Source organism: Condylura cristata, unplaced genomic scaffold, assembly GCF_000260355.1.
Source record: "Condylura cristata isolate star-nosed mole 26May11 unplaced genomic scaffold, ConCri1.0 scaffold00003, whole genome shotgun sequence".
Classification (NCBI taxonomy): Eukaryota; Metazoa; Chordata; class Mammalia; order Eulipotyphla; family Talpidae; genus Condylura; species Condylura cristata.
This window is the reverse complement of record NW_004567104.1, coordinates 77,137,762-77,147,872: the sequence shown is the minus strand read 5'-3', so window position 1 is coordinate 77,147,872 and position 10,111 is coordinate 77,137,762. Positions and strand designations below refer to the sequence as shown.

The window sequence follows — 10,111 nt, the reverse complement described above, 5'->3', positions numbered from 1 at the left end:
CACATTCCCGCCCGAGCCGCCTCTCTGCTCGATTTCTCTACTCAGAAAATCAGCTGGCTCCTGCCTCTGTGACCCCGAAGGTGCCTCCTGGTGGCCCCGAAGGTTCTAGCATTGGCCTGAGCGGTATGTGTGAGCTGTGACCATCACCAGTGTTATGAGGTTTTGAAGGGCACTTTGGCCCTGGATATGAGCATGGTCAAATGATGAAGACGTGGACCCCAGATGGCCACATGCCTGCCGTGTCTGCATCACACTCAGGCAATGGCAGCACGGGGTGAGCGGAGCTGTGGGGTGGCCGGCCGGGCACAGACCCAGTGGCCTGGGGTGGGGTGCCGGGCACAAGACGGGAGCACGCCCCGGGCCGTGGAACCCTGCGGCCCAAGGAGCGCCACCAGGCCCTCGGTTCCGGGAATCTGCTGACGGGCTGTGGCCGTGATGACGGCCAGAGCCGTCACCTCCCCTGGGGCTCACCGGCTGCCCCCTCTCCGCGCCCCATGAAGCACTGCCTGGCAGCACCTGCGGACAGAATTGCCTGTCACAGGGCCCCAGGCTGGGGCCTGCTGGCCTGTCTCCAAGGAGGCGTCTTGCCAGTAAAGGGCCTGTCAGACTGTGTGAAGCAGGGAGCTGACTCCAAGCCCCAGAACAGGCCGGCCAGCGTGGCTCCTGGCCAGCTGGCGGTCAGAGGTGCTCCAGGGGCCACCTGGGTGGACAGCGACCGTGTGGCAGGCCCCTGCGAGCGAGTGGGCACGCGCCCCGAATTCCCAGGGTGAGAGCCCCCACAGAGTCATAGGGCCGCCTGGTGGCCGAGCCCTCCCTGCCACGCCCCGTTGCTCACACAGGGGCTTGGGGAGACTCTGCAGGGGACCCCAAGCTCTGGGGCTACAGACCCAGAGACTAAAACACCCCCAATTATTATTTTTGAGGAATATTCTGGATTCCATCCCGGTTTTCCTGTTGACACGGCCTGTTTTCCTTTTTACCTTTCTCACCACACTTGTAGCTGGAGTCACGTTGACTTGCCGTCTTCTTGCCTACCTGATTGTTAGACAGCGCTCTCTTTAGACAAAACCTAGCACAGAACCAGACCATCTGGGGGAAGAAAAAAAAAGCAAGGAAACACAACCTGCATTCTCTGTCTGAACTGGAAGAAAATACGGTATTTAATGCCTTTTGCTTCATATTTATCCTGGCATGCAGAACAGATCAGCTGTCTTCCAGTCGCGCTGGGCCCTACATGGGCTGTTTCTCCTTCCGCACGGTCGATCATGTCAGAGACCCCGAAAAGCTGCCCGGAAGGGGGTGTTGTCACTCCTGCTAGAGTCGAACATCAAACACAACCTGTCACTCGGAACTTACATTTGATGAACCGTCATCATCAAGGGAACGTCATCGTGACGGCGCCATCGCCGGTGAGGAGCCATTTAGTATGTGCTGAGAGCGTCCTGGCTCCTGGCTGCAGAAAGCATTTTCTTTACGGGGCTAGAGCTGCCCAGGAGGCCGCCGCCCTTGCTAAAACTCCGATGGACAATATGCAAGTCAGAGATCTAGACTCAAGAGACTCCTTGCTGCACGGTCACATTTATAGGCAGCGTCCAGAAAAAGCAGATCTCTAGGGACACACGTCCTTGGGGGTTGCCTGGGCTCCGTGTGACGGAAAATGATTGTAAGTGGGCGTGAGGGATTTGGGGGGGGTGCAGATGTGCGGGTGCGTGACATGGTCACGATCCCACCACTCCACGTATCGTGTGGGGTTGTAACCGTGTCTCTGCGGTGCTGTGAATATGCCTGTAGTAGGGTTGACGGCGCCCAGCCGTCTGGGACCGTCAGAAGCCCAGAATGTGGCCGTAGGTGAGATGGGAGCTCCGCAGGGGTCACTAGCCGGCCTGAGGCCGCCCCTCATGGGATGGGTCCTGAAGCCGGTGTCCTTGTGACAAATCCCTGTGGAGACCCGGGAAGCACCCGAGGTGGATCACAGAGTGCAGGTGGGCGGAGACCGCAGGGGTGCAGCGACTCGGACGCTGAAGGGACACAGGACCCCAGAGTCCCGTGGCCTTGTGGCCCTGCGGCTGCCTTGACTCTGAGCCTCCAGAGCTGCCGGGAAGGGGGTGTGCCGCGTGCGTCACCCCGTGTGCTGCTGCTTACAGCAGCCCGTGAGGAAAGGGTAAAACCCTAAACCCGCTCCAGCCGGACGCTTCGCTAGGTGAATTCCACGGTGTCCGAAATACGCCCAGTGGAGCTGTTCACGAAATGTCTCCCTCAGAAAAGGAGAGGACTTTTTCTTTATTCTGGTGACTCATTTTTCTGATTCCTTTTTGTTTTCTCTACACTCCTCCTATAAGTGAAGCCGTTTGATATCTTTTTCTTTTTCTCTCTGGCTTGTTCCGCGGGGCACATCACCTCCAGCTGCAGTCACATTGCCGTGAGGGGCATGAGCTTATCCTTGTTGAGTGCCGAGTCATATTCCACTGTGTACATAGACCGCCTCTTCAGAGATACTCTGCAGGGGAGGAGAAGGGACAAGGGCCAGAGTGGATGAGCACAGGTGATGGCACACGGGGGAACAGGTGGTGGGGTTTTCACGGGGCAGCAAACATTGCACAAGAACGAAGGGAGATGTGATGAACATGTAAACATTTTTTATATGAGAGGAAAGGGGGGTCAGAGACCACACCTGAGGTCACAGAGGTCGTGTTCTCAGCTGGTAGCAGGCAAATTCTCAAAATTGGGGGTTCCCAGTGCTTTCAAGTTGTCCGCCACACAGCTTTGCACCCTGCTCTTGGCAGCTCCCCACACACCTGCTACCTGCAGACAGGCCGGCCGCCCCGCCCCCCCGAGGCTCCCGCACTGGCTCATGTTCTCAGGCCACCCGGCCAGCCACGGGGAGATGCTGCCTGGTTCCAGCCTTAGAAGGTTCGGGGTTCCTTCTAAGCAATTGTCCAGGAGGGCTGGCTGGCTTGTCAGGTGACAACAGAGAGCCTAAGTGTGGGCTTCCCTGCGCAGGGGAGTGAGGGTCTCGCGGCCCAGGCCTGGGAAAAGGAGATAAGCACTGCTGACGAATAGACTGGGTTTGGCAATTTGCAAGCCTCGCTAGTCCGGTCTGATAACTTCTTATTTCTTTCTCGTGTTTTAAAAATGAAGGACTTGGCGTGGGTTTACTGTTGGGTCTGTATCTCGAGTTCTAGCATCCAGGCCCTTGGGCCTGACTCAGAGGCGGTGGCTGTTTCCTGATGTTTCATCGCCGGGTTTGTGCACCCACGTGCGGCAGAGGCTGACCCGGGAGAATTCAGGGCCTGGGCGGCGGTGGGGGCGGGAGGCCTCCTTCCTGGGAGTTTGCTTCCGCCGCTGTCCTCGGGCCTGTTACTGAAGCCGGAGCTGTGCCCTACTGATCCATTAGCGTAAATTCAGCCCGAGCCCATCTAGGGCCCAGGCCAGTTGCAAATTCTCAGGGCCGACTTTACTTTCACTCCTTCACAGCGTGAGCTAAGGCCGTCGGTTTCTGCCTCGGCTTCATGAAGCATTTTCATTCCTGTCACGTTGAGATGCAGGATAAAGGCAGACCCTGAAGGAGCCGGTCTGTGAGTCTCACTTTTAGCTCCTGCCTCTGGGGCAGAAGCACCAGTGCCGTGAACTTGCACTGTGTCTGGCTTCTGGGCTGTCTCTCTCCCTTCAAGGCTGGGTGTAGACAGGCGTCTGCTGGATGACGCCGTTCAGGGTTGCCGGTGGGTCGCGGGATGAGAGGACGGTCTCAGGCCACCTGAAAGCTGATGGTGGAGCAAAAGTCAGTAAATTACTTTTGGGGTGGGTGAGCCGGAGTTTGAGGAATTTCATCAGTCGGCACCTCTGTTTTCTCAATGAGTGGAGGGCAAAATTCCCTGCCATGGCTGGGGGGAGGGAAGCAACGGCCTGTGTTTGGGAGGACATGGGAGAGGCTGTCTGGAAGAAATCTCGCAACTTCGGCAGCACCGAGGCGCCCCTCGGTTGACAAGCAGGTGTTATTTCCCTTTTTTTTTTTTTTAAAGATTTTTATTTACTTATTCATACAGAACTGGGGTACAGGCCAGAGATGCGGAGGGTGAGAGGCTTCCCCAGAGACAGAGTGGGGAGCAGAACAGGCAGATCGACGAAGTCCACTGCTGAGGGGAGCAGCGGGTGGGCCAGGAGAGGTCTGCCACGCCATGTGGATCTTCTCTGGGGCAGGCGGGGATCGAACTCATGTGGAAATGGCTTAAGCTTCTTTGTGATGATCTTTAACCGGCTGCGCCACCAGGGAGGTCCGAGCAGGTGTTATTTCTGCAGTTGAAAAGATAATGAGAAATGTGGCAGGGCAGAGAGAGGGGTGAGTGCTTCCTGGAGGGGCCCTTCCGGCCTAGTGGGGAGCCCTCCTCATGCTCTGTGTCCTCAGGGCTGGTCCGGGTCCTCGGCGCATCCCTCACGGAGTGGGGCGCTCGGCCACTCGCTCGCTCGGTCACCACCTCGCTTTCTCGGCCACCCCCCCCCCCCCGGTCTGCGGTTCTGGCTCAGCAGTTTCCCGAGTAACCTCTCCCAGAAGAACCCCCTTTCTGCATGAGTCGGTGGGGGCTTAAGTGGGGGAGAGCCAGGCATTGCCAAGTAAGTCCCGGCCTCTTCTGGGTTTGCAGTCCCTGCGATGATAACGTCTTACCCGAACACCACCCTGGCCACTCAGGGCCAGAAGAAGGAAATGAGCTGTGCGGCCCACGGTGAGAAGCCCATCATCGTCCGCTGGGAGAAGGAAGACCGGATCATCAACCCCGAGATGGCCCGTTACCTCGTGTCCACCAAGGAGGTGGGGGAGGAGGTGGTTTCTACCCTGCAGGTAAGGCGCGGCGGCCTGAGGGTGTCCTTCCACATGGGGGGCTGGGGGTGATAAACGAGCCCCTGGAACTTCTTTATGAAGCGCCGGCTCTCTTCGCCTTCCTGCAGCGAGATTACAGAGTCGCCTGCAAAAATAGCACTTCGCAGTGTTATTAAGACCAACATTATTATGAACACGGCAGGGAACCCAGCTGTAATAAAAAAAAAAAAAGTGAGAAGTAGCAGCTTCTCATGGCAGTGAGTCCCAGGGGACGGCCACTGGGCTTTGTGCGTGTTTTAGCATTCGGGCTTTGGGGCAGCAATATTATTATACTTTGCCTCTTTGCAAAAATGCAATGTAAAAATCCATCTCTGGTACAGCATCCCAAGAGCCAGGGAAAACTGAAAAGGTATCCTAGGCTCTGAGCCGCTCAGCCCCGTCGGTAATCACGGAGTGGTGCTGTTGTGCCAGGCTGCTGCCACCCACGTGTGGGGTGAAACAAGTCCTGTGTTTCAGACCCCAGTATCGACTCACCCAGAGCCCAGCCCTGGAGCCGCGCGCGGGGCTCCGTGTGTGTCCTGGGGGACTGAGGCTTCTCTACAGAATTTATAGATCTGCTGTGGGGGGCAGGTTGCTCTGAACGTTTCAAAGGCACACAGCCAGGGAGAAACGGGCCTGTGGAGTACAAGTGGCCGTGACCGTGAAGCTGGACGTAGATCCCATGGCCACTGACGAGCGGCAGCTGACCCGCCAGCGCGCCTCGAGCCAGCCGGCCGTCTGCACGTGGGCGGCGATGCCCACATAATTGGCCCCGAGGGAGGGGTGCGCGCGTGCGTGCCTGTGCGTGTGAGCGTGCGTGCGCTTGTCTGTGCGTGCAGGCGCCGGGGCCGGCACGCAGGAAGGGGCAGCGGTGTTTGCTGCCCAGAGCCCTTTGGCTTGTCTCTCCCTCCTGCTGCGGTAAGATGGGTTTCTATCTGCTTACACGTAGATTTTGCCGACTGTACGGGAAGACTCTGGCTTCTTCTCCTGCCACGCTATCAATTCTTATGGGGAGGACCGTGGGATAATTCAGCTCACGGTGCAAGGTAAGGAGCCAGAGCCACGCCACGCGTGCAGGTGCCCAGGCGCGCAGTCGGCGGGGCGGGGCGCTGGCTGGGAGCAGCTGACTCCCAGGGGCGCCGTGTTCCTGCGAGGCGGGTGCAAGGTGAGCCCCTCAAGGTGCAGCCCCCTCCCCCGGCACAGGGGCGCGCCCTGAGCACCCGGGGCCGCAGAGTAAGCAGTCCTGCTCGTGACCGGCGGCCGTCCTGGGCCTTCTTGGCTCAGTCGCGGAATCGGTCCGGACCCCTCTATCGTGAGGCCAGGAAGTGTAGCTCTCGGGGCCCCGTAGTTCTTGAGTCGTAGATTCCAAAGCCAGAGCGTGGCCTGAAAGTCCCGGCTGCGCCCGCCTGCCAGGGTATGCCGGTGGCAGTTGGGAGGCTAGACTCTCTCCTTCCTGAGGCTGAACCGAAAATAAAATGTGCCCCCAAGCCCAAGGCGCCCCCGCCCCCGCGCGGAGCCGGGGGCCCTGTGCCCTCGAGCGTGGTGAGCCCAGGGCCCCGAAGACGTCAGCGCCAACCCAGGTTTCCTGTCGTCACACAGAACCCCCGGACCCGCCCGAAATCGAGATCAAAGATGTAAAAGCTCGAACAATCACCCTCAGGTGGACGATGGGCTTTGATGGGAACAGCCCCATCACGGGCTACGATATCGAGTGCAAAAATAAATCAGGTGAGTCCCTGACTTCCTCCAGCTTGTCCGTCTGCGCAGATGGCCCTTTCATTGTGGTCCCTTTTTCATTGTGGTCCCTTTTTGTCGCGCATTCTGCCGTGGAGGAACAAGCCGTCTGCGGAAGCGTGGAGGGGCCTTCCGCCACCGTCCTCTCCTTGCTGGCAGCAAGGGCGCCTGGATCCCATCGGGAATAGGGCTTTAGGGAGACACAGGCCTCTCCCCGCCCCCCGCCTCCTGGACCCTGCTGCTTTCCTGGGTCCCTTTGACTTTCTGGCCACTGGCAGCAGTCTGGCCACTCTCACGCCCTCACCCTGCTCCCTCCGGCCCCTGGTCTCTGCTGGAGCGGGGTGCACCAGAATGGGGAGCTGCTCTTGCTGAGAGGTTGGGGCCAGCACCCCTAGAAACACACAAGGATGCCCCTACAGCTCTCGCCCTGCGCCCCAGAACCCCTGTTTCCTCTGGGCCCCCTGCCAGAGGCTCCAGGAGGACAAAGGTCAAGCCCACCCAGCTGGCAGGACCCAGCAGCAGGGCCAGTTACGGCTCCCATGCCCGGGAGGCCCGGCCAGCACCAACAGGCCATCGCCGCAGGAGCCCCAGGCTGGCTGTTGGGGGGGATACTCCAAGGCTGACCGGAGACTTGCGGTCAGCAACTGGAGGGGCACGCATGCCAGAAAGATGGACAGTTTTTCACCCAGACCGAGCAGTCAGGAGGGGCAGGGAGTGTTGGGGCCTCTGGAGAGGATGCAGTGAGCCGTCCTCTGTCACCAGGAACTGTGATGGCCACGGTGGCCCAGGGCCGGCCGGCCCGGTGGCCTAGGTGGGGGCAGTGCCCGCATCTCAGGCAACGGGCTTCCCAAGGGCAGCAGAGAAGAGAGGCCGAGGCCAAGGCATTCTGGGGCCGGGAGCCGGGAGCAGGCACAGAGAGTGGCCTGGAGAGACGTCACCCAAGAGCCACACAGTTCTCGTGCCTCCGGGGCCTCACAGGCGCTCCCGTGGCTGACGCGGGGCCACTGCCCTGGGGCGGACTCGGTGGCCAGGAGGTGACAGGAGCTCAGCGCCCCAATCCGGGGCACCAGGCATTTTCGGATGGGGCCGCCCAGTCCGGGGTGAGGGCCCGCCAGCCCTGCGTTTCCCGGCGGGGCACTCGCCCATCTTCCCCAGCCTCTGCTGTGCGGTGTGTCGGCGGCATCTGCCTGCAGCCGGACGCCCCTGTCCTCCCGCGCCCCGGGCGCCCCGGGGCCTCCTGCCCCTCCTGCATCTGGCTCAGCCCCACCGCCTGCGCCTTCCTCGGTGCGCACGTGCAGCTCGCAGCCCCGGCGGCCCAGGGTGCTCTCTGGGGAGGGAGCAGCGGCCCTCCGCCCTCCGGCTCGCAGGTGCTCCTCGGGCTCGTGAGGAGCCGGCACACCCTGGGCCTTCGCCATCACGGGCTGCCTGGAGACGCGGACACCATCCCGGGTCTCCCCACTCTCCTACACACCCCCCCAGGCAGGACTCTGCTTTGGGGTGTCCCCGTGTCCCCAGCACTTGCCCTGTCCATTGCACTTAAGCCGCATGCACAAGCTTTATGCCCAAACATAAGCATCCTCTTCGCTAGCAAGTCGAAGACTCGAGTCTGGGGGCCGTCTTCATGGCCCAAGCTGGGGCTCGCCTCCACCTCCATGGCACCTCAGCTGTGTGGCTGGTGAGATGCCGCCGCAGCAGAGCAGGGCCCCTGACCACTGGCCGCAGCTGCCAGAATCCAGGGCACGTCCCGTCCTTCACCCTCCGGCTCCAGCCCAGCTCAGCCGCAAGGTGGCCAGGGGTTGACCGGCCCCGGAGCAGGGGGCTGCAGGACACAAGGTCAGGAGAGGCCCAGGCACAGTGGACCCAGCACCGGCCCTATGGAGCCAGCTGGCGGGCCCGGGAGACGCCCTGCTGCTGCTTCAGAGGCTTCCTGCCCGCCCCGCCAGCCTGAGCCACGCACCTCTCCCAGCCTACCCCACAAGCCCCGTGGCTCGCCTGAGCCGTGTCCTGCATCGCTCCAGAAGCCCCGTCTGGAACCTGCCAGAAAGCCCTCGCACCGGATACTCCCTCTGGGGCACTGCGCGCCAGGAGGACTGGGGCTGTGGGGAGCGCCCAGGCGTGGCCCAGCCGGCGTCCCGGGGCAGCAGGCGTCTGAGTGACATTCACAGTGAGGGGAAACTGCTGACGTCACCAGATGCTCTAGCTGGTCTCGGACTGACCCAGCGAGCAGGACTTTTAAAATGAACAGGCCGCTTACCCAACAGGACAGGGGAAAGCCCGGTGGGTAATGGGCAGCAGACACGCACCAAGGAGGAGACCAGGACACAGCGGCCGCTTCGGCGCTGCCCACGCAGCGCACGCGGGAAAGGCCCCCCGCGGGGAGAGGGCAGTCGACAGGGGCGGCCGCTGCGGGAAACAAGCCGGGGTAACTCACGGGGGCGACAGCACGACCCAGAATCCCAGCCTTGGGCATCTGCCAGAGTGCAGAAACTGCCCCCTCAGAGAACTGCCTTCCACGCAGGGCCGACTGCACAATGCGGTCACAGCTGGGACATGGAAGTGGCCGAGGGCCAGGGAGAGGCCTGGCCAGGAAGATGCGGTGCTGATAGCGGCGCCCGGGGCCCCCACTCCGGCCAGGGACACTGCAGAGTGGCCCACCACTCCCCGTCTGAGTCCTTCACCCAGAAGCACAACTGCCCGGCTCCTCGTTTGCAGAGAACAGCAGCAAAGGCGTTTACTTCACAAGCCGGGGAAAAGCAGTTACTGAGGCCAGGATGGCCGTCGACCTCACCCGAAGCCGTGTCCAGTGTTCTAAACCCCAGATCCAAACGGTCCCACGATGGCGTCTCCCGCCGCTGGGCCTGGAGCACGAGGCTGCCGGCCACTGGCCGGCCCCGGCTCACAGGAAGCAGGAGACGCAGCGGGAGGTGCTCACCGAGCTGCCGGGCCGCAGCCCAGGACCAGCGACCCCGCAGCGTCAGCCCCGGGCCTGCCCTCCCCCTGGCCGGGAGGCTGCGGGAGGCCTCTCAGGGCCTCAGAGGCCCGCGGCGGCCTTCTCGAAGCCGGCGTGGCGGGGGCCGAAGTCGCCCAGCCCGAGTCCCCGAAGACCCGAAGGCGCGCGCATCCTGAGCAGGAAGCTGCAGCACTGTCTCGGACGCCGAGCCCCCCCCGAACCTGAACCCCAAGTCCTGCGGCTGCCTCCGCGGTCCCTCCTGTCTCCCGGCAGTGTCCAGCCCTGAGGTGTTACCGCGTGCACGCTGTCCCTGGGCCTCCGCCCTGCCCCCGGGGCCACCTCTGAGGCCGTCAGCCGACCCTGTTCCTGCCCTCGCAGCCAAAGGGGAAGAGCTGGAGGGGGCCGGCGGGGAGCCAGGCGCCAGAGAGCCAGTCGGCGGGGCAAAGACACGCGGGGCCACGTGCACACGGTGGGCAGAGCCCCCGCGATGCCAGGGGACGCCCGGAGCCGAAGCGGGGCTCTGAGGCTAGGGACAGAGGGCCGGGCCGGGCCTGGCAGCGCAAACCGCCCGCGCT

General features: G+C 62.1%; 1 protein-coding gene across 1 annotated transcript in view; it reads left to right on the top strand.

The window, feature by feature from the left end:
• DSCAM (Down syndrome cell adhesion molecule) overlaps positions 1 to 10,111 on the top strand; it is a 299,116-nt gene that overhangs the window by 193,158 nt on the left and 95,847 nt on the right. The window contains exons 11-13 of the mRNA XM_012730962.1: positions 4,638 to 4,834; positions 5,802 to 5,898; positions 6,452 to 6,580. Coding sequence (XP_012586416.1) covers positions 4,638 to 4,834; positions 5,802 to 5,898; positions 6,452 to 6,580 — 423 coding nt within the window. The remainder of the gene's footprint in view (positions 1 to 4,637; positions 4,835 to 5,801; positions 5,899 to 6,451; positions 6,581 to 10,111) is intronic.